Source organism: Centruroides vittatus, unplaced genomic scaffold (assembly GCF_030686945.1).
Source record: "Centruroides vittatus isolate TY-2023 unplaced genomic scaffold, ASM3068694v2 contig_352, whole genome shotgun sequence".
NCBI classification, from domain to species: Eukaryota; Metazoa; Arthropoda; class Arachnida; order Scorpiones; family Buthidae; genus Centruroides; species Centruroides vittatus.
The window spans coordinates 928,229-954,032 of NW_027122175.1; the positions used below are offsets into that span (position 1 = coordinate 928,229).

Consider the following 25,804-nt stretch of genomic DNA (forward strand, 5'->3'; position numbering starts at 1 on the left):
TTTTAAAAATAGTCACCAAAATTGTAAATTATATTCGAGCACATGGACTTAATAATCGTCAATTTGCTTCATTTCTGGAAGATATAGAATGTGAATACACCGATCTACTATTATAATATTATACGGAGTACTACTATAATATTATACGGAATACTACTATAATATTATACGGAATACTACTATAATATACGGAATACTATAATATTATACTAATACTACTATAATATTATACGGAAGTTCGTTGGCTTTCGAGTCATAAAGTGCTAAAACGATTCTTCACATTGCTGGACGAAATCATAATTTTCTTGGAAACAAAGAATTATGAATGTGCTGAATTAAAAGATGGACAATAGATAAAGGACCTGGCTTTCTCAGTTGATATTACGAGTCATCTTAATCAACTTAATCTTAAGCTTCGAGGCAAAAATCATGTTGTTACAACGCTATTTGATAATATTAACGCTTTCAAACAAAAATGATCACTTTGGCGAAAACAAATAGAAAAAGAAAACTTGTCTCACTTTGAAAGCTGTCAATATCTATTGCTTAAATCAGTGATTCTCAAAGTGGGGGTCGTGAAAAATATTTGGGGGTCGCTGAAAAATTGATTCTAGATCAATTTTTTTCAAATATTTTATAAATTTACTATGGATTCATGTTTAGAAATAATACAAATAAAAACTATATAAAATAATTTTTACTTAAATAAATTGCACATATAAATAATAAAAAGAATATAAATATTTAAATACGAGCCTAACCCCCTCCCTCCGGGATGTTTTTCGACACATACTCATTCTTCGGGGGTCCTTTGAAATTTTTAAGTGCAGAAGGGGGGTCGCGGTCCAAAAAGTTTGAGAAACACTGGCTTAAATCACCTAAATTAAAATTTACAGAATATGCTCACCAAATTAAATTGTTAGAAGCGAAATTCGATCGAAGATTTTCTGATTTTAAAAGCTGTGAATTACAATTTCGTCTTTTTACTTCGCCCCTATCTATCGATATTGAAACTGTTGATGAAAACTTACAAATGGAATTAATTGAAATCCAATGTAATAATTTGCTGAAGCGAAAATATATGGATGTTGGAATTCCAGATTTTTATACATATTTATCTGTAGATCGGTTTCCTAAAATGTTATCGTTTGTTACCCGTATACTGGCTATGTTCGGAAGCGCTTATTTATGCGAGCAACTATTTTCTTTAATGAAAAATAACAAAAATTCAGAAAGGTCAAGGTTAACCGATTAACATTTATCATCAATTTTAAAAATTGCATCAGCTCAATATATTTAACCAAATTTTGATGACTCGCTTTGTGAAAAACGTTGTCAAATATTTTCTAAAAAGTAATATTAAACTGTGACTTTGTTTATTTTTTATTATAACTTTTATTTTTGTTTTTTATAAAAAATGTAAAATACTTATAGTTTAAGTTTAAAAAATAATATGAAATATAAAATGTCTATGTACAGTACGTATAATATACAATACATTGAGTCTAATAAATACATAATATAATCATTCTAAAAACCGTATTTTATTAATTTTTTGAACATTGAAAACATGCGGCCCCCGACTTATACAAAATAGATCATGTGGCCCGCAATATCATATGAGTTTGACATGCCTGTATTAGTTTATCTCTCTGAGGGATCCGGGTACGAATCCGGAGGCCAAAAAAACCTCCAGATTTTCAGTATAATATTATTACTAAATTATATTATGTAATAATAACAGTATTAAAATATTTAGCGTATAAATAACACTCCTCAAAAATTTGCTCCTTCAATAAATGACATGGATAAACAATTAGAATGTAACGTTGACGATCGTAAAGCAAAAACTAATCATTTGTAATAATAAAATAATATTATTTCTAAAATTATTAATATTAAAATAATGATATAAGAATGTAAAATTTGTTTTAAAAAATTTTTAAATATCCGAATATAAAAATTATTTTTACCTGGCAACGTGATAGATCTCGGAGTTTCATGTCCTTTCACGAGTTTGACCGATATCCAAGATGGCGTCGGTTGTGGGCCGGTTTCAGAAAAGTCGGTTGTTATCCTTTAAAAATGGCTTTTGTTTGCAGAAGGTAAATCAATAAATCATTTCTGAATTAATTTAACGAATAATTACTATCATTTACAAAGACCAATAATCATGAAAACATTTATTTGGGTTATGACCTGCACTACCAAATGGGATGTGGTTCATTTTTAACTTTTCAATTAAATATTCATAAATATTCACTATTTATACAAATTAAATGGCTTTAGAGTGCATATAATCAAAGCTAAATGGTGCATTCTCTTATAATAATAATAATAATTTTTTTTTGAGTTTAAAAAATAATTAATTCATTAGACAGTATATTTATTCATTTAACATGTTTTAACTGCCATTCCCGGGGTTATAGACCTACCATGTACCAGCAAAAATGTCAAAGGGACCATACGTGTATTCATGACCTTTTGCCTCCAAAGGTCAATTTTTACCATGAACTTCCAGTTCTCCATGTGGAACATCAGTCAAGGCTCATTATTACTCACCTTGACTGATGTTCTGACTGTTTGCTGTCACTCGTACCTCAGCACCTGTGTGGGGCAACCCCATGCTCCCTAAAACTATATAACATCAAGTACTCTGTGAACAGTCGTGCGGGCTACTGAAAGCCGGCATAATTACATGGGCTAAATCAGGGGTTCTCAAAGTGGGCGATACCGCCCCCCTGTAGGTGGTGAGTAAATTTAGGGGGGCACTGGAGGCAGGGTACTGAACGGTGACCAAAGGCAAAAGTTGGGGTCACTGATGGGTTAGGGGGCGTTGGATATAACTTTATGGAACAAAGGGGGTGATGGATCGGAAAAGTTTGAGAACCAATGGGCTAAATAGTTAAATGTGATAGTCCTAGCAGAGCAACGCGGGGACTGTATCTTGCCGAGAGTCACTTGTAGAGGTATGGTTCTTTTGACTTTTTTATTTTTATGGATATGGTTTACAGCTGTGATAAGATCCTAACCATCTCATTTAGAGGTGTGATTGCATCTTTAAGTCTTCATTCTCTGCATGTTGTTATCAAACAATATTTATTATTGCATTAATTGATTATTAATCACAATAATGAAATGTTGCCTCAAATTTATTATAGATATTTTCAAATTTTCCATATATAGATTTGGATTAATAGGAGTAAATTGAAAATATTATGCTGAACATTTTAGTAAAGATTCTGCAAAACTATTAGGCAAAAACAAATGTGCCTATAAAGCCACATGGATGAAGTCGTTAAAGCATTGGCTTATCATTCAATGTAAGGAAATGTAAATTGTATATTCACAAGTAGATAAGGAATAGATCCAAATGTTTCTTTGGCAGCAACATCTTTTGTTTAAAAAAAAAATAAAGCAGGTACAAAATATCTTAAAATTATGTTAAAACATTCAAAAAAAGATAAAACCTTCCTTTGCAAGGGTTTTTTATTTTATATATTTTCATTTTTTTAAGTTGCTGGCATTAAATAAAAATAAAAGAGATCACTGTCATTCTCTTTTGGAATGCTGAGTTTTTTGTTATCTATTAAGTTTGGCATTGGAAAGACTAGAACAAAACAAAATAAAACAGTTAGATTTATTGCATAAGAAACTTAGAATGCAGCCAAAGAACTGGAAAGTTCTTTGGCTGCATTCTAAGAAACTAATGAGATTTAGGTGGCTTAGCTATCTAGCTAGTTAACTTTTGTGCCTCCTCATTGGCTTGGTTATCCAAAAGTACTAGAAAAACTATTGAGATATAAGCAAGCCTCAATAAAACAAAAGTTTTTCATTACTACTACCAAATCAGTTTTAAAATGTTTAATATACTATATGTTGATACCTTTTTAGATTAAAAGAATTAAAAATAAAATATATTTTGAATTATTAACATGCAGTTGTTATTCCTCATCTTTAAATAATGAAGATATTTTCAATAAATTTGTCAACAACTATAAGAAAAAAATGAGTGTGTTTCAACTGTTCAATTTAAATTTTAAATATAAAATGATGCATATTGACTTAAATATGAATCATTTTAACTATTACAAATATCAACTGATTCAAAAATTTCAAAAATTAGATTTAAAGAGAGATTATAATGTGTAAATGAATTGCTCTAGTATTTAAATGCAGATACACATTACAACTTTTCTAAACTTTAATAGACACCAAATAATGCTTCTAGTCATCTTCAATGGCCATCAACAGCATGTTCTACAGGATTAAATGTTTTAAATTATAAAGGAACATTATAGGAATTAGTGACTTTTGCTCAGTTTGGAAAGGTTGCATGTATTTGTATTTAAAGAGAAAATAATACAAATCATGAAAAATTGTTTTAATTAGATAAGTAATTTTTCCTAATCTTTGAGAAAATATTTTTGTATAATGCATATTCAACTTGGAATAAAGGCTTTATGCAAATGTATAATACTTGAAAGATGCATTTTAGAAGATTAAAAACAAATGTATATCCAGTTAGAATAATTAACTCTTTCATATATTATAAATTATACGAAGGCTATTTTTTAAATAAGGTCCGTTTTTTAATAAGAAGAAAAATACTGTAAATATCGTTAAAATATATTTTTTTTTTATATTCCACATACTTTTATCTACTTTTCTACATAATTTCCATTTTATTTAAACATTTGTCATACCGCTCAACAATTTTTTGAATTCCGACCTCAAAGAAATCTGCCACCTGTCAAGAAGCCCAATCCACGACTGCAGTTTTCACTTCTTCTTTGTCGTTGAAATGTCGACCACCAAGGAACTCCTTTAAGTATCGAAACAAGTGAAAATTACTGGGTGCAAGGTCTGGACTGTGTGGATGATCGTATCGAGTCAAAACAATAAAGCACTGTTTAATCTTTTTGTTTTGTGATCATCAGAAAGCAGTCTTGAAACGCACCGAGAAAACAATTTTCGATAATTCAGTTTCTCCGAAACAATGGTATACAAAACTGATCTTGAAATCTGTGGAAATTCAATTGATAACGTTGAAATCGTGAATCGTCGGTCCTCTCGAATTTTGTTATCCACATCACAAACCAAATCTTCAGAAATCAGAGAAGGTCGGCCAGGACGTGGCTCATCATGCACATTAACTCACCCATCCTTGAACATTCTTACCCATTTTCGAACTTTACTGTCACTCGTAGCATTATCACCGTAAACTTCACAAATCTGATGGTGAATTTTTGCTGCTGCCAAGTTTCTTGCATTCAAGAATTGAATAACAGATCGTATCTCACAGTCGGCGGGAGACTCAATTTTCTGAAACATTTTAAACTTCTACAGCTCAGCATACAGACAGACGATATGGCTGCAAATGGCGTCGAAACGCGCACCAAGCTTGCTCGGAGCAGAAGTGTATGCATACTGCCGTGATTGCGCATTATTCTCACTTTCATTCACAAACGGACCTTATTTAAAAAATAGCCCTCGTATTTCTCTTTCCTCTCAATTTATTTCAATGTGCTATCTTTATTTATTTATTTATTTAATTTTTATAACAAATGTAAGTCTAAGGAGTTCAGTTTGTTCTCTAGTATTTCAAATTAATATGTATTTATTTTTGTGGGTTTAAGATATCAAAGGGTGTTTTAAAATTTGAATTTTTCTGTGGAGGTTAAAATTGTAAAGTTTTTTGACGTTGCAGTTGTTAAGGAGATATTAAAGAAATAAATATTTTGAAGACAGATTTTAATTTGATTTTTTTTTAACAGCATAGATTTTGAATAATAACTGGTGATATTTTGCTTAAATTAAAATTGTTATAAAAAGATGATGAACTTTTTATACTTTTTTCAGTTTTTAGGAGTAAATTGAAAACATTATGCTGAACATTTTAGTAAAGATCTCTTAGATTCTGCAAAACTATTAGGCAAAAACAAATTTGCCTAAAAACCATATGGCTGAAGTGGTTGGGCTGCAATTTGAAAAAATTGTAGGCCTATAAATTTCCACTGTCATCTGTCCATCTGTCTTTCCTTAAACATGAGAACAGAGTTAGATAGATGAAATGTGAGACCAGATGTGGAAACCTTATGGGCAGAATATCCCGATTCGATTGCTCCCTTAGGTATAACAATTGCCATGCATAACCTAAGGGAACAATCGAATTAAAAATTGTTTTGAACATTTTTAAATTCAATTTAAGCGATTTAAAATATTATTTTAAAGAATGTTTTAGAAAATCCCTGTCTATCTGCTTTTAAATAAATTTAAAAAACGTTCCAATATCCACATTCCAATTTAATGAATCCTGAGGAAGATCTCCTATGTAGATCGAAAACGTTAGATACTGTGTTTTTGAGATTACGATCTGTTAATTATTTATCCTGGAATTGCACATAAAGGTTCAACGAGTAGTTATTGTGTATAATTTATTCCAGGCTTGAAGAGTTTTATGTTAAACATTTAAAAATGTAGAATTATCAGTGCACATGATTTTCTGTATAATGTTACAAAGTACTGAATTAAAAGTACAAAGAAAGTATTTTCATGTAGTTGATTTCTTTACTGCTAAAGTAGAGATCATTAGTCATATTAATATGTGCTTCTTGTCCTTAATTACTTGTACATTCTTGTGAACTAGGACTTGTTATACTGAGGAAAGAGAAAAACACCATTCAAATCAAGATATATTTATTGTAATGTAATCTTGTATGCCACTACAATCGAGCATTTCAGGCCAATGCCCCTCCTCAGCAGTCAATATCCCATGGGTTGGTTCATTGGTAATTTGTTTCACAAATAAATGATGTTTATGTGAATAGATACATTTTCAAGAAATTTTACTGGAAGAATTTAATAAATTGAGGTTTAAAAGTCTATTCCGGAAATGTTGAAATGGATATTTTTTTTTATTGAGTGCACCACTCTGGAGTGAGTATTACACTAAATCATAATATATATTAAAATATAAACTTGTAAATATAAAGAAAATTGTAACATCTGCTGAGGAAGGGAATTGGCCTGAAATTGAAATGCTCGATTGCAGTGGCATACAAGATTATGCTACAATAAATATATCTTAATTGGAAATGGTATTTTTCTCTTCCTTCAGTATAACAAGTCCTAGTTCACAAGAATGTCCAAAGTGGACACAAGCATAATATCATAAATCATAATTTGATCATTGGCAGTTTTATACATTTTTATTGACACTTGGCAGTTATTTTTTTAAATATAAACAAGATTAATAATGTAAAACATTTAAAAATTTGAGACCTTCATATCATGTTTTATTTTAAAACATCTTTTAAATAAAAATCTTCAAGTTGTGATCCAATATTACATTATAACATCTCAAATACTATTTTGATATGACCTATTTCTTAATCACTGAATTAGTTTATTGGCAATTCTTAGCAAACAATTTGTATTTTTGAACAGCTTCAAAAATCAAAATATTAGCAATAAGAAACAGCAATAATCATAATGCTTATTTCTATGATATACATTAGTTCCAGCTACAAATTCAATAAGTTTTATATGTGAGTTGAATTGCCTAAACTTATTTGGTTTATTTGATTTGATGATATAGGATCGTAAATGTAAAGACTATTTTTCGATTAATTAGTGGAATTTTGAGTAATGAATGAAGTAATATATGGTTTTGAGTAATATATAAAAACACATGATTCCTGAAAGGAATAATTGAAAAAATTTACTATATATTTTGAGTCTGATATTACTATTCTACATCTTAAAAGCTGTTACAGTATGTTTCATGAATCTTGGCCAAGCTGCTGTGATGCACAGTAACAGTTTGTTATAATGTACAGGTTATATAAAGTTAACAGGCTTACAAAGCAACTCTTGGGTCATTGGGTATACATATTAAATTATTTGAAACTCCATTCAGATAACACAGCTTCCAGCCAACATTTATGAAATGTTTGTTCAAAACAGTATTTAAATATTAATAAGAGAATAAATGGCCTATTAGAATAAAATCAATGAAACAGTGTATTTTAAGTTGTTAAGGCTGAACATACATACATAATTTACCTAATTTTATGTAAACAGTCCTTAATTTATGTAAAATCATCAAATATTATTATTAAAATTAATTTTATTTTCAAATTGCTAATATCGCCAACATATATTGGCAGGGAATGCTAAATAAATGTGATTCCTAACATGATTGATTGAATTATTTTATTGACTTAATCAATCAATCAAATCTTCAAGTCAATTAATTGAATTGAAGATTTGAAATTTTATTTTATTATTGATACAATAAATTCTTTTCGTTATAAAATATAATTAATCAGGAGTGACTTTTTTTAATGTAGATATATAAATGTTTCAGGCTCAACTTTCTACATTTAGAAATATGTCGTACGGTAAAAAAGTGGTGAGTAGTTGAAGATTTTAATTATATTATATTATGTTTTGTACCTTGTTTTAACAGTCTACTTGTACCAAAAATAGAATTTAATTATTTTTATTTATTATTTTAATTATTAAAATTGTTTTTTACTTTACATGCATATACTAGCATATACTTAATGATATACTTATACTTGCATATACTATCTAGCATATACTTAATGATATTTTCTAACTAATTACCAGTACTATTGACCACCATTACTTAACCTTTAATTCTGGTAACATGACATTTAATACAACATTACCATCAACTTTAAGGATGGTAATACGATATTATATGCCTGGCGGTACTTGTGTGACGACCATGGCAACACTAATGATTAAACAACTCATATTATTTACAGTTATGCGGGATCCTCAAATAATAAGTACATATGGGTGGCCTTATATGTGTATGTTGAATTCACACAAATCCATCGTTGAGTTTAAGTTGGATTTATATGTTCCAAATGTTCAAAATTTAATGTATTTAAAAAACATTCAATTCTAATCATTCCATTTTTGGAATACAATTGGTTTAATAACCTGAAGCAGTTCTTGGGTAAGGTCAAAGGCATTTGTTCAATGTTGTATTAAACACCATGTTATCAGAATTAAAGGTGAAGTAATGGTAGTTTATACTTGTGTTGACATAGAAACAATTAACATGTTAGGGTCAGTCTACAGTACTACAGCAGCACGACACTATAGTAATGGAGATTGCAGAATTATGTTATGGTTTCTGTCCTCCACTCTATTAGATGCCAAACTATAGACATACTTTTGGCTCAGCAACTCAATTTCAAAGTTGAATGATGATCAAATGAGATTTACCTTTGATACTTGATGTCAATGTTGTGCTCAAAGACCAAAATTGCTCATTGAGCAAAAAAAACGACCACAATGCATTGTGGCTAACTCAAAACAACCACACAATGAAATTCATGTTGTGGCTTTCATGATAGTTGACCATGACGCATTGTGAGATTTAAGAAAAGCCATAACGCGTTCGTATCATGGTTGCATCAGCGACCATGATACGAAGGATAGGTTGTAACTTGTCAATGGGTGCATTGAAAACACTTGCAGAGTTTGTATTGTGTTCACTCTTGACCAGTGCTGCTGTTTCTAGGGTAATACCCTTTTCTAGAGTAATTTCAACCTCACAGAGTAATGTTTTGGGTAGTCTTATATTTAGGGTAAAACTACCCTGTGTTCTGATGCTGTTACTCATTGCGCCACAAGTTTTACTGGAAAAAGTTTTAGCCTAAAACCATTCTGTTTTTTCCTATAACTGCAGGGTTTTAGGATAGGACAACAGAAGCTAAAGAAATAATGCAGATTGATGCTAGGTACATGGGTGTACACTACAGCAATACCTCGGTTTTCGTCAATAATTCATCCGAAAACAATTGGCGAAGTCCAAAACTGACGATAACCGATGTATTACTGTATATTACACCTGAGTAGGATTTCGCTTTTCTCAACCTCCATGCATTGAGCCATTGGCACTCTCCATATCAGATGTAAATTAATACCTCTGATAAAACCTAAAAATCCTAAGATATTTTAGTTATTAAAATTTTTAAAAACAATTAATTAAGAATTGTTCTGATTATTATTTCAGATACAATAATAGTACAGGGATCTGTGTCATAGAATTATTCGTCTTTTTTTTTTTTTTTTTTTTTTTTTTATTTTTTTTTTTTTTTTTTTCTTTTTTATTAGAGCTTGAGTTGAGCTCGGAGAGTTTTCTCAATTTAGGTAATTTTCTGCAGTTGAAATTGGTTCAAATGTTTTAGTTAGGGTGCCTGATGTTGATAGAGGACGTGCAACTCCCAGAAATGTTTTTAGCTGTTGTTATGAGCATTAATCCATCAGGTCTCTATCAGTTAGAAAACAAGGAAGGTCATCTTGATCGACTTTACGCTCATAAAGAATTTACAGTTTTTGAGAGTAACTTTATTAACATTCAGAACGTACTCTCAACTTTATCAACACTTTGCTCAGCATCCACATTAACATCTGGAAGTAAGCAATGGTTTATAATGTGTCACTGTAAAAGATACTGTATTGATAAAAAATGCAAATGTTGCTCAAAGAACATAAAATGCAACTTGAAATGTCATGGTAATAGTTCTTGTAAAAATAAATAACTTTGCAACATTCTCAATTCTCATAAAAAAGACTGATTTATTAATAAAAGTTCCGTACAGGGAAAATAATTATTTTTAGTAAATTAGTTGTTAGAAAACGTTCACATATCAAGCACCGCAACAGATTTTCATTAATGATTACATGTTGTTGAAAAGTAACAAAGTTAAATTTCTGTATGAGGTGAATAATATTGTTACCTACTTATATAAGATGATTGAAGGTAAACCATGAAAAAATAAAATAAATGAAAAAGAAAGTTTTATTTTCTTATTATCTCCTCATTATTAGTTAACATCCAGAATGTGTGGTGGCTTTTAACTATAATAAATCCATCACACATTGGTTTTTAACTTTAGCAGCTGATTATATTTCATTGTGTATAGTATATCAAGCACCTACAAGTATATGTAGTTAGATTTTTAGCAGTTTTTAGCAAAACAAAAGAAACAAATGTGTATTTTTCTCCATACATTTTATTTCTTTGAAATGTTTTTAAGTATGAAAATTAAATTTCTAGGAAAACTTGTAGAACTAATGTTGTTTAGTATTAAAAATTGTAAATAAAAATGTTTTGAGGCTAAATCTGTATTTTAAAGGTACAAACCACTGTGCATCATATGATCCTCTATCATGGTTGCATTAGCTAATGTTCAGAACATGTTATGGCTTTTCTTAATCATCACAATTTGTCATGGTCAAATATCATGAAAGCCACTATGCGAATTTCGCTTCGTGGCCATTTTGAAACAACCAAACTCGTCGTGGTCGTTTTCTTCACTCAATGAGCAATTTTGGTCTTTGAGCCTAACATCAACACCACATTGTACCAAGTTATCCTTTCCAGAGTTTGACTTTAACTTGTCACCACTGGATAAGTCGACATACTTTGGCTGTCCCACACTCCAATAAGTCATCACCCCCTCCTGAAAAAATGAATTCACTCTGCACGTGTAGTGTGAACTCATTTTTTTTTCAGGAGGGGGGACTCGATTTATTTATTAATATATTTATTAATATAATAATACATTATTATTATTAATATATATACATATTAATAAAAATGCCTTAACATTTTATGTATTTTTATGTATAAAATAATAACAGATAAACAAAAAGAAAATATACAATCTACATCAACGTCACACCAGAATCCAATTTTGCATTTTCTCACGCCAGAGGCATTAAGAATCCTTAGACGTTACTTGCCAACAATTGCAAAGATGATGTTTTAAAGGCGTTCATGATCGTTGAAAAAGAAAATCGAGACAGTTAAGTGCTCGAAACAAACAATACTAAACGAATTTTTCAGTTTTTCATCTACAGAATAATTGTAAATGGAGGACAGAATTGTATTGTAAGCCTATACTACTGTATAACACCCTACTGCATTTTATTAATTGTAGTTTTGTGGCTTTTTTTTCCAACTTTGCTTTAGTTGTCACATCGGATAACTCGCCACATTTCCACTTCCCCTTGGAATGTCGACTTATGCGGAGTCGACTGTATTATTTATTTGATTAGTTAAATACAATTAAAGTGTATTTTCCAAAAAATGTTTGCTTGTTTCAATTTAGATCACACACTCATTTTTAGTCTCATAACTATGGTGAGTACATAAGCAATAATACATATAGAAAACTTTTCTGTGAAATTAAACTTTTCATACATTTATACATACATAATTTAATTACCCAAATCAATCTACATAAGTAAAAACAGATAAACTAATTAATTTGTCAATTTTTTAATGCAAGCATTCAGAAAATCTACTTTATTACATAACGGACTTTCAGCTTTAATGGAACCCCTTGCCCAAATTAGTCCATTAAATTGGAATTTTACTGTACTTATATAGTTATTTAATATATTTGTTATTTGTTGAAGGAAATGAAGAAATTCATTCAAATTTATGCTATTTTTGATTTTTACTACTGTTGTGTTTTTATAACATTAATATCTGTAAAAAATATGTAGTGTCATGTATGTAAACTTGCATAATGTAAAGGAGTAAAATATTTAGAACATCATCTTGTAATTTGTAACTTTTTTGATACATCTTTGTAATCAAATTTGTTCCATTCACTTAAAGAACAGGTAAATGTTTTGAATAGTCATCTGTTTTTAGGTGGAAATAGATAAAAACTTGTATTAGATTTCTGTGTGGCTTCAGAATTACAATGTGGAATGCCATAGAAAGCTTTGTTTTCTTTCTGTTACAACTTATCTTAATATTTTACTGCTAAAACTATATAAATGTGTAGATATTTAAGTCATTTTGGCTTTAGAAACCTTGCTTACATAATTGAATAGTTGAGTAATTGTAACTTTCTGATTTGATCCAAACAACCCAGATAAAATAGTTGTTTTAAAACATCAGATCAATGGCTTGATCAGATGAGTCCAAATCTATATTAAACATAAACATAATACTGCTATAATATTTAGTTTTATACAGACTAGTTCTTAATTAATGGAATTTGAGTTAAGGGTAGATGAATATTCTCTTACCTTTTTAGATGACAGTAATTAGATGAATATATAGTAAATTTAAATAATTATATATCTGGAAGTGAAGATCGGACAGAGATCAAATTAATGTAATTGCTGATGTTGCTTATCTGATATGAAGGTACAGGTTTGAGTCCTGTTCTGCGTCAGTCTTGTAACAATTGTTTTGTAATTCAATAAGAAAAAAATGTGTACAGATTTTCTTAAAATTTGACAGTTTTAGGTTCATATTAACAAACATTTTAGTTATATAGGTCTAGAAAGGTCTAGAAATTTAATTTGAAAATACTTTTTCAATAATTATTTATGCTAAAATGTAATGATAAATTTGGGACATGAAACAAGACAATTATTTTCATATTTTATGAAAAAAAATGTATTTGTAGTATGAGATTTGTTCCAAGAAGAATATTTGTGAAATTTGTGTAAATATTTTATCTTTATCAGAAATATTAGTAATGATTCCATGATTGTTTTTATTCTACTTTATTAGTAGTCTACTCGACTACTGATTAAAAAATTATACAATGCGAAATTGTAATTTATAATAAATTAAAAATTATCTAGAAATATTTCAGGAGTGTATAACACATCATAAACCAGTAAAAACATCTATCAGTTAAGTAATTATTTAAAGTTATTTCTTGAAAACACTAAATTTTAAATTATTCCATTTAATTATATTGTGGAAAAGAGAGAGGAATTTAGAAAAAAAAATTTTTTAAATAGATTTATAATTTTTAAATGTATGAGTAAAATGCAACACAGTATTAGAATTATAGTTTTATAAATGTACTCCATATTATTAGGTTTGAAATTGTTTTGAAGATCTTAGAACCATTTTCATCTGGAAAGATTTTGTTTATATGCAGGGTGTAAACAGAAAAAAAACAAAAACATTATATCAAGCCAGGACCTACTTGATGGATGAGTTGATGAGGCAAAGTGGTAAAGTGAGGGGGGCAGAAAGACAAGCAATCAGTAATATTAAAAAGGAGAAATAAAAATGAATAAAAATAATAAACTGAGTACAGTAAATATACATTATCGTTCTGTGGAAAATTCTGCATGGCATTTACTGTGGTCCCAGCCATAGAGAATCTTCCACAAAACTGTGGTGGTTTTTGGAACCTTTGAACTTTACTCATACACATGTGCAGCTCATGTAGTCGTCTCCTTACTGTACCTGCTCGTTCTAATGGATGTTGAAAAATTGTAAAAAATTGGACAACACTACATCACTCTTGCTTTGTGCACTGCTAGAAAGGCACCGTAATTTCTAATTGGTCTGTTTTCTTACGTTCTGCATCAACAGTGTTGCCTCTGACTTTGAAGTGCCATGTGTCAAAATTACTATGCTATTGCTCATCCTTTCAGCTTTTAATGGCACTTTTCCAGTTTTCTATTGAATATGCTTTGTACAGTACAAGAAAAGTAGTGTATTCAAGTACAGGTTTCCCTTGAATAATCTAGAATCTTGATTAATCAGGGCTTGGTTGGGTTCTTCTTTAATTAATTGTATAGAGAAGAATTCAATTAAATGGAAAAGAAATTTTATCGTAAATTTAAAAGATGAAGATTTCAGATTGTAAAAATATTGATTCATAAGGAAAACGAAAACTTGGCATTTAAACAATACTGTTGTAACTTTTAAAACTGGAAGAATTTGTAAACTGCATAACTTAATAATTCTTTTCCCACAAAATTATTTCTTTATAATGATGATTTTTTCAAATTGTCTAGTTGTTTGTAAATTATTTAGAGATATAATATATTTTTCTAATTTAAATTCAATCTCTAATTCAATCTTTTCCTGCATAAATGCCAGGAAAAGATGATATAAATGAATTTAATTAAATGCTGGTTATTAATAATAATAATAATTTATTTATAATTTGTTTTTACAATTTTTTCTTAAAGAATATGGACAGGATATAATAACTTTAATTTAAATTATGGATTTCAGCTATTAGCAACTACTGGTGTACTAACTACAGGTGCTGCCGGAGTTATCTATGCTTTGAATGAATCTGTTAAAGCTGCCGAATTAGAATTGCATCCACCAAAATATCCTTGGAGCCATAAAGGACTCTTCAGCTCCCTTGATCATGCCAGGTTTTTGTTAAATATATATTTAAATATTTTTGAATGAAATAATAATTTAAAATTTAAGTTATTTATTTATATCATATCATTAATATAATTATTTAGTTTATTTAATCAAAAATTGCTTTGTACACATTTTATTGGCACCTATAATCACACAAACTGTAGCCAATGAAATTTTATAGATTTAACACACAATTTAAGCTATGGCAAATAATAATTATGTTAGAGATCTCCATCAACAAGTAGAATACAAATACCAAATGAACAACTAGATTCTAGCTATTTGAGGCTAATTAAATAATATGGCTAAAGGTAGACAGTTAATCCACTATCTCTTGTTAAATTTAATAATTAGAATTAAATTAAATGAATTTAGAATATTCTGGAAGAGTCTAGAATGGGACTTGATCACCTCTTGTCTACCATGCAGATGCATTGCCTGTTATACCAGACTACTGACTGGAGTTGACTTACTTGTTAGCAACTTGTTAGCACCCAGTCTCCATTGCTCTCAACTGATTTGCACTTTAGCCCATCTATGATAATCACATAAACAGTCCTGATCCAGCCTAATCTTTTCTTTCAGAATATTCTAAATTAATTTAATCTAATTCTAATTATTAAATTTAACAAGATAGCAGCTTAACCACTTAACTCTAGCCAAATTGCTTAATAATTAAGCTGGATTGCTTTAAGGGCCTTAAATAGCCCAGTAAAGCAATCCAGCTGTTTATTTTTGCTATTTGAATTAATAGGTTGTTGATTTATGTGATTTTTAGGTTGAATACAAAATTCAATAAAGAAAACTACAATAAAATTTTAGAATATAAAATTTGAGTTAAAATAAATACATAAACAAAATCAGTATGTGTGTATGAATGTATATTATATTTTTTACATCAGATAAGAAAGAAATACAAATTAAAAGTAATATTATAAACTTAAACAGTAATCAGAAAAACTTGTAGAAAATTGGGGAATCTTTTAAATAAAATGTACACTGAATTTTGATAGATTTCTCAGTTACAATAGGTTTCAAGCATGTGCAGAATATTTTCAGGACCCAAAATTTTTCTTAAAATTATTGCACACTAGCATACAAAATACAACATTTTCTGAACAAATTAATAATTATTGCTACATAGTTTGAAAAATTCAAATTGAATTAAACAAATAATTAAATAGGACTACTGTATAATTTTCTGTGCAACACTAAACTGCTAAATTAATGTAAACATTTTTTAATTAAAAGAATGCTTTAATTTAAGCATGTGTCATTATTATGGGATGGCATATACAATTGTAAACTTGAAGTAATACATGGAAGTAATAAATGGAAGTAAAATTGTAGTTGATGAATGACCTATTTTTAGTGCATTGATTTTTTAACATCCAAAAAACCAGAATTTCTTTAGAATGAAGATGGTCAGTCATTTAATTTTTTCTCTGAGAAACTATTTAAGAATGCTCAAATTTTATGCAAAAAGGTGACAACTTTTTTAGAGTTCTTGACTGAGTTTTACTTTCCTGGCTGCTTTAACTTAACATGGAAAAGTATTGTCATTGTGTCAAATTTGACCCAATTATAATACTTTTCTATGTTTTGAGATCTCCCAAACCAAAAGAAGGAAAAATTACATGCATGTGGTCTGGCATCTGTTTTGTTTTAATTTCTCAGAATGGGATAAAGATTAGTGATGGGACGATACCAAAATTTCTCCCAATTCCAATTTTTTTAAATCATAATTCAACAAAATTATTCCTTTTAAGCTTTTGCTGCTATTTAAATTTTATATCCTAGTATAATTGAGAATTATTGGATTTTCTAATGGTCCCCTTAACCTCCCGTTCGAGTGCCAGGAAAGTTGAGCGAGAGCCCTTGCCAGCTTTTTCATTATCATCATATTTATTTACTTATTACTTATTAAAACATGACCATATTTTTATGGCATTCTAAAATTTATTATAAAAAGATAAGTATTAATGTGAAAATATAGCAATGAAAAATAAAGGAAAATATGTTTATAAAATGATGAAACTTCTACTTTCCTATTTAATCAAGTCAGTTCAGAATAAGTTTTGAAATGCAACTTATCAATTTGTAAATTTTTGCATGGGTGATGTGTGAAAATTTCATTTTAATTCAAGCTAACATGAAATTTCACCCATTAAATAGTGATGAAAATAGTTTTGAAATAAAAACGATTTTCTTTTTCATTTCTTTTTAAGGGTTTGTTTTGGTTTCATTTTTTACAAAAAAAAAAATTTGAAATTAAAGTGAGACTGATTAATCCTTACTACAAACTGTGTAAATAGGCAGCAATGTAACAAATGATCGACTGATCAAAAATAGTGTTTTCAGTTTATTTTTAAAACATGGGATTTCTGTATTTTAGAAAATTTCCTCATTAATGTCTATTGGCTTAGCCAAGATGCTGCTAAATTTTATTGTAACATTTTTGCGACTATTGCCATGTTATTTTTCTGAAGTTGCTTTAATTTCTCTCAAACCTCATTTGCACGATTGGATGTATTCTATAATTCTTTATAACAATTGAATCTTAAGAGTGTTAAGTAATGTTTGTTTATATATTTGCATATAACTTTTGGGCTGTATTATTTGTTGTTACAGTATAAACAATATTGTTTTTCCAGATCAAGTGTACAAATTTATATAAACTAGAAAATGTCATTCGAATAACAAAAAGAACATCACTACATGAAAATTGTGTAATACTTAGTAGTGACATTTATTTGGTAGTTAAGCACATACTATTTACCTATCTAAGAGGATATTTCTCTAAATAAGATATTTTTATGGTCAGTATTTCTATTTTTCTTAAGAAAATAAAACATGGACTATTTGATGAGTGGATTGAAGGTGTAAAGTTGATTCATTGTAAGTTACCTTACAATGAAACATTTTGTCATAACATATTAATGTCACTGCTAAATCAGCTTTACACCTTTAGTCCGCTTGTCAAATAGTTTGTTTTGTGTCATGTGCATATAGCAATGTTTTCTTTGTAAGTTAAAAATATCAATTTTATATTACTCTAGTTTCGTTATTTAACAGAAATAATTATTTAATAATTAGAATAATGATTTTCATTTTATGTCAGGATCAGATCTTTACATTTTTTTGATGCTTTAGCATAAGGCGGGGATATGAAGTCTATAAACAAGTTTGTGCTGCATGTCACAGTTTAAAATACATTGCATACCGTAATTTAATTGATGTTTCTCATACTGAAGATGAAGCAAGAGCTGAAGCAGAAGAGGTATTTTTACATTCTATTTTATTTAAATTGCTATTTATTGGATTTAATTTAATATTGTGGTGTGAAGATAGTGTGTTTTCAAATGTTTCTGTTTTGATATAACAAAGAAAATCTGCAATGACTTTAATGAGATTTTTCTCCCATTATTAATTAAGTTTACTAGTGTTATTTTTTGGTGACTTAGAGGAAACAGCTTAAAATAGGAAGAAGTTAGATTTGTTTATGAAAATATACAAATATTTGTTAGCAAATTTTTTTAGCGTTTTTAGTATTAGTATTTATTGTTTTTCAGTTATACTGAATAAATTAATTTGTGCTCTTGCAAATATGTTGTAGATGATTCAAACACAAACAATAAAACTAGGTTCTTATTGTTTGACTAGTTGCATGTGTCTGGCATTGCTCTGGCTTTTGAGGGTGGGTGATTAGTGAGGTTAGATTGGGAGATGATGATGAAAGCAATGGTCTTAGTAACTAAAATGTACATTTATTCACCTGAGTATTTACAATAATGAAACAGCAAAAAATAAAAAATTGTTTATGCTTGAGTTAAGAGGAGAGTGGGGATCACCACAGAGAACTTACACAATAAAGTTAGGGGTAAGTAATCATTATACAAAATGAAATGCTTTGAAAAATCTTTATTCAAATTGAATGAAGCTTTTTTTGTGTTTGAGCCTGAAGGTCAGTGAAGCTGACTGAAAACGTTTGTTGGTAGCAAAATTGAGCTGCATGTTAAAGGTTTTTTGGTGCATTTTTGATGTATGACAGTAAGTGCAGTTTGAGATATAGGAGATGTAGTGATTATTTTTAAATTTAATTATACTGGACTGAATTGTATAATTTTATTGAAACAAATTATATATTGTTTATTCACAAATAGTAAATTCAAAATTTTATTTAATCTTATTTTAGTCATATCTATAATTTTTACATTTCTAATATTTAATACACAATTATATACTGGAATAAATAATTTAGAGTTTTAGTGTATTGCATTATTTCAAACAATTAATTTTTAATGTTTAATTCATTACATATTTGCTTGCTACTATATTACAAAATCAATTTCAAAATTTAATATTTTAAAATAAAATTTTTTGTGATTAGAAAATAAATCATTATTTTCTCTTCTTTGTTAAGATACAAGTAACAGATGGTCCAGATGATGAAGGTAATATGTTTCAACGACCTGGTAAATTGTCTGATTATTTCCCATCACCTTATCCAAATGATGAAGCTGCTAGAGCAGCTAATAATGGAGCTCTGCCTCCCGATTTGAGTTTTATTATTGGAGCTCGACATGGAGAAGAGGTAAATTATAATTACATACAGTACTTAAATAATTTTATAATTTATTCTTATCTAATTTTATTATTTTTTTTTTAAGATAAACAATGATAAAGTTTTGTGATAAATATACAAAATATTAACTGTATTCATAAATTATATATTCACATAATGCAAGTAAAATATTAGAAGATGGAAATCCATTTGGTCTGAGATACTATCTGCCCGTCAATGCCAAATAATACCTTAATTGATTATGCTGCTGGGATTCATACTATTTCATAAGTATGATTGGACTGCAATTTGAAAAAATTGTAGACCTATAAATACCCACTATTGTCCATCTGCCTGTCTTAATCTCAAAAATGATGTTAGATAGATGAAAGTCAAGACCAGGTATGGAACCTTAGGAGCAGGAGAGCTAGATTCACTATACACAAAGTTTCAGTCTAGACTGGAAATCATGATTTCAATTTTTAAAATTTTCTCAGAATGGAGTTACCTGCAAGACCAACATGACTTTGTTCTTATCAGGAAAAGTATGAGGTACAGGGGCAAGACACTACTAATTTGAGGTGGAGATGGAAATCATATATCTTAAATTACATTCTTCTTTAACTGCACTACTTAATAATTCCGTCTCGACACCTTTGAATCATTTCGATTTGTTTTCCTGAAGGCCTTTTAAAAAGACCGAAAACGTTTGGAATTAGAAGGCTATATATCTTAAATTAAATTAATTAATTAAAAATTGAGCCTGGCATTGTGATGATGTCACAATAATTTTTGCTTGTTCTGAATTACATTAATTTATAATCTTTAATTTTAAAAATTGCATAAATGAAAAAGATAAATGAAAAAGATGAATGAAATGTTAAAGTAAAAACTGTTGTTTTTTAATATTTACTTCAATATTACTTTCTACAAATCTGTCTTATAGTTTGTTCTATCTGAAAAATTCTGAATAAATGAAATCTGTGTTAGGATAAATCTCCTAACACAGATTTCATTTATTCAGAATTTTTTTAAATTTTAATCCAAATTAATTTACTAAATTTTCAAAATATTTTGAAATTAATTTTTTGTATTTTAAATTTTAATAATAATTCATTTAAATAAAATAATACTTTCATTTTCTAGGATTATGTGTTTTCAATATTAACTGGTTACTGTGATCCACCTGCTGGAGTCCAGTTAAGAGAAGGACTTTATTATAATCCATACTTCCCAGGAGGTGCAATTGGTATGGCCCAAGCATTATATAATGAAGTAATGGAATATTCTGATGGTACTCCTGCCACAGCCAGCCAGATGGCCAAAGATGTTACCACATTTTTAACCTGGGCTTTTCAACCAGAGCATGATATTAGAAAAAGAATGGCTATAAAGGTAAAATTTATAAGTTTTTAAATTTAATGTATTTATATTTAAATAAAATGTAACCCATCTTGCATATTTACATTAACGAACAAATTTATGCAAATTTAACATTTAATGTTTACTTTCAGTTTATCATGGTTTCGTCATTGTTAATTGCCGTGTCCTTTTATTATAAGCGATTCAAGTGGTCTCTCCTAAAGTCTCGCAAGATTGTTTTTAGACCACCTAAAAATTAATACCAGCTGCTTGTAGTTATGAAGATTTCGTTAATATAAATAAAGATCCCTCATGGAGGGATAAAAGGTAATTTTGAAAAGTAGTTTTGTGTTTGAAGATTGGGGGGGATTATTGACTGTAGAACCTGTTAAAGTTTTTCCACTCGACACATTCAACGTTCTGGTAGTAAGTATACTGGTGAAACAAGAAATTTTTAAAGCATAAATGCAAACATTATGACTCATCTTTATTGTATATTATATAGCATTAAGTAAATGGATGAAAGGAATTGTATGACATCAATAAAGCTTTCCAAATGATTGAACTTGTTAGGTTTTTGTTTTATAATGTCTTGTTTTTTACATTCAGAAAATAATTGTCTGTTTATTTTTGACTTTTCTGTAGATTTTAGTGTATAAATAAATAATTATTTATGTTTTTAACAAAATACTTAGAATGTTTAAATTGTAGAAAGATTTTAAATTATACTAAAATGGTAATGTTTTCTAAAACATCAATAATTTCTTAAAGAAATTATAAATATAATTAGATAAAATTATTGTGATTATTAATAGTCAGACTTTAAAGCAAGAATATAGAAAGATTTTGAGAGACTTAAAGCAATCCTTGACATTTGTACATCTTATTCTTTCATACATAATATTCTTATGCCATTAATCACTCTTATTTCAAGTTTAGATTTTCAGCTGAAAAAATTTTTGAGTATTATTTTCTGTTTAATCCATGACTTTAATATTTTATGCATTATAACAGATTTACTGTAGATTTACCTTTTGACTTTAATAAGAGAACTTATAATTTTTCTTTTTTAAGATCTCTAAGAATAACATGCTGCTCTTACTTAACTCCCATACACATTATTAAGAATGCATTTTATCTGAAAACCAGGGACTACTTATATTTTGGATTTTACCTTAGCACTATCATTATATCTTTTTTCAAGAAAATTTTGAGCGAGTTTTTCATAAATATATATATATTTTTTTTTTTCACTAGAGTAATGTTTTATAAATGAAATTAATCTGTTTAAATTTAAAGTGTAACAGAGCAAAAATATGAAGAAATAGCTACAAACAGCATTGATGTGTGAGTAAACCATACATTAATATTCATGAAAACTTAGTACAAAAGCATAAAGGTGTGAAAAAAATTTAACAAAAGATAAGTGTTATTTCTTTCAATTTATTTTTTTACACTACACAGTTTATTGTAAGCGTCCAATGAAAAAGTTGATTAATTTTCTACTTTACCCAGTAGTAGTAACTTAAATAGTGAAAAAGTGTTACTTTTTATGACCAAATATCAAGATTGTAAACAATATACACTTTGAGATGCAAGTACAGTTTATTTGAGCTATATGTTAACATGTATTAAGAAAAAGCAGTCATATTCTGAAATATTATTTTACTATGCAATTTATTTTTTAGTACCATACTCCTAATTGTGATATATAAATTAAAGTCTAGTTTAAAAAGTAATTTTATATATATTATAAATGTATTTATACTAAGTTCAGGGATTAAATTTATAAAAAGTTTTTGGCAGAATTTAGTGAGTCTTCAAAATACACTTGTTTGTGATCTATGCAAATTTTTTCATCCTCTAGTAATTTATTAAAAAGATCCTTTAATAAGGGCATACATAAATTAGTAGAGCAGGCAAAAATTTGTATAGATTACTGAATAGTATATTTTGAACACACTAAATGGAATCATTTCTGCCAAAAAGTTTTTTCTTTATAAATTCAGTCCCTGAATTTAATACATGCACCATGTATATGAACTGATAGTAGTTAGTAGATATTGTAGATAGTGACATTATAAATAAATTGAATCGTAAATTAATCGTAAGACAAGTGAAAAGCAACTTATAATTCTTTATACATATCTTTGTAGCAATGTTTTCTAGCTATTAATTTTTATTACAGAATTTTATCATATACCTGTGTAACTTATGCTATTATAAATATATTTAAATTAATATATTAAATTTTTAAAATTACTTAGAAATAAAATAAAATAACAAACATAAATATCTGTTAATGTTGAATATCAGCCTAAAAAGCAGAAAATCTACAAGGAATTACTTTTTAAATGTAGTAAAATATATCTTTTATAGCCATCAAACATTTATACAAGTATTTACCTACTTCTCAATGTAATAATTTCTGAAATTAAATCACTTTTCACATATTGGGGCATAAGCTTTTTGTTAGAGAAACCTGCCACCAATGTCTTAATTGAACTTTTCTTTCTCTCTGTTAGCTGTCAAATTGTCCTACTAAAACTACCTTTAAAAACAGAAATGGATGGAAGTCAGAGCACAAGGTTGGGCTTTAGCATAAGAAATGTTTTACCCTCTGTCACAATTGTCCCAGCAAGAAACTTGTTTGACTAATAAAGCATATCTCTGCATTGCCATGAAGCAACATAATGTGAGAGTTCTATATGCATTGTTAATTGTTTTCAATAGCCATAGTAATTTTTTCCAATTATCCAAACTATTACTAGCCTGTGATTCAGGAATTCATTTGGCTAAACACCACAACATTATCTCGTGATAGGCAGGATTACTGATCTTGCTTAATTTCTGATATGATTTACAAATGTGTCTGTAAATGTGAGAAAACTGCAAGTATGTCTGATGTTTTTAGTTTGCCTTCTAATACATGCTGATGACTTGACTCAATCATTGTATTACATTGTACACAAATTACATTTTTTATGATTATAATTACAGTTTACAAATAAATTCAGTGTTTCGTAAGCAATTTAATCATTACAATATCAATAATGTAAATACACTATAAAGTTTTTCCTTTCTTTGCTCAAATTCAAAAGCATTGCAATTACTAGTGAATGAGAAAAACCAAACTGTCTTAATTTTGAGTGTATGGTCCTTAGAAAATCACCTGATGTTTTCATCTTGTTAACCAGTACTAACTAATAAAATTGATTACATCATTTTGTTTCTCTATTTGTCACTAGGAATAAACTTGGTTAATAATTTTAACCAAGCTTATGTTAAATTTTGTTAGAATAAACATGAAGATGGCAGTATAAAGTGTTATTGTGATCACTGATCACATTTTGTCGTATAAATACAGAGCTTGTTATCATTGTAAAAATATTAAAAATTAATTGGTTTCTGCTAACATAATGCTGAGATCCCATCTCAACAGACGACCTTTTATTTTTTTCATTAGAATTTCATTTCTCAGTTCAAAAATATTTAAAGAAAAAGTAATAAATCATGCTGAACTATGGATTAATGGATTATGGATAAGAAACCATGGAACTATGGATAAGTTATTTATAAAAATTTACTCACAGATATAAATTAAAACTGATATATAGTGTATCTTCCTCTTTCTTCAGTTTATTAGTCCCTCTCTCTATGGGATCTTTACTTCTCAATTTTGTTTTGCATCTGAATATCCTTGTCATCAGTCTTCTCCCTCTGAATTCAGAGGGAGAAGACTGATGACAAGGATAAGATGATAGTATCCATCAATTCTTTATCATCATCAACTAGAATATTAAGCTAGATTTCTGACACACAATGGTTATTGGTGCCAGGAGCATGCCGATTTAACGGTGCCAAAAAGAACATCCACTGCTTGCTTTTACTGGTACTAGTCAAGTGGCATCCCCAAATTTGCATGTTTCTATGTGCAAATAAACTGATGCCAGTTGATTAGTACCAATAATCACATGTGGAAAACAGGCTTTATATGGGTCTTTCTCTGCTCATGGATTGGTGCCATAATACAAATAAATTTATATTGACAGTATGTAATATTCTCTGCACTCAGAGCTAGAACTACTTAAAATCAGTAACACAAAACGTTTGTACTTGGTGATTAAATTGCTAGAAACAAAGTGTGAAAGGATTTTTGTGTTACTGATTTTGACAGTATGTAATTTTAAGAGTGATAGCTTTTCCATTGTTTTAGTTTGTTAATATAAAAAATAATAATAATAGTATAAAAATAGTATTAGAAGATGAATAAAATATATATTTTGTATATAAAATGATTCAGGATTATTTTTAAACTGGTGTTTAAAATAAAGAATCTTGGAATAAAAATATAATAATCCATTTCTTAAGTTCTTCAAAAAATTTGAAAAATACAATGATCAAAAGTTAGAAAAATTACAAAATTCATTTTAAAATAATAATACTCTATGGAAAGACCATTTTTGCAAATTGCAAAGAACCCTGAAATTGTCTCACCAATCTAACGTCTATATTCTAATAATATATAATTTAAATTAAGTATAGAAAAGTGCCATCTGAATGATCTAGGCGGTTAAGGTGTGCCAATCAATCTAAAACGCTTGGGATCAAATCTGGATGGAGAACGCTCAAGACTTTATCATGGACAGATTTGTCCTGGATAAATCCTA

At 28.5% G+C, this 25,804-nt stretch overlaps 1 protein-coding gene across 1 annotated transcript; it reads left to right on the plus strand.

Moving 5' to 3' along the window:
* The first annotated feature begins 1,963 nt into the window (after positions 1–1,963).
* On the plus strand, positions 1,964–21,699 carry Cyt-c1 (Cytochrome c1). Its single transcript, XM_067269568.1, has 7 exons — positions 1,964–2,105; positions 8,372–8,416; positions 15,065–15,213; positions 18,362–18,488; positions 19,632–19,802; positions 20,919–21,167; positions 21,287–21,699. The coding sequence occupies exons 1-7, from the start codon at positions 2,034–2,036 to the stop codon at positions 21,392–21,394; spliced, it is 921 nt and encodes a 306-aa protein (XP_067125669.1). The 5' UTR covers positions 1,964–2,033; the 3' UTR covers positions 21,395–21,699.
* The last annotated feature ends 4,105 nt before the right edge of the window (positions 21,700–25,804 follow it).

Coding starts and splice junctions, on each gene's coding strand:
- Cyt-c1 (XM_067269568.1), top strand. CDS start 2,034: ATGGCGTCGGTTGTGGGCCGGTTTCAGAAAAGTCGGTTGTTATCCTTT. Junction 2,106..8,371: donor ATGGCTTTTGTTTGCAGAAG/GTAAATCAATAA, acceptor TAAATGTTTCAG/GCTCAACTTTCTACATTTAG. Junction 15,214..18,361: donor AGCTCCCTTGATCATGCCAG/GTTTTTGTTAAA, acceptor TTGATGCTTTAG/CATAAGGCGGGGATATGAAG.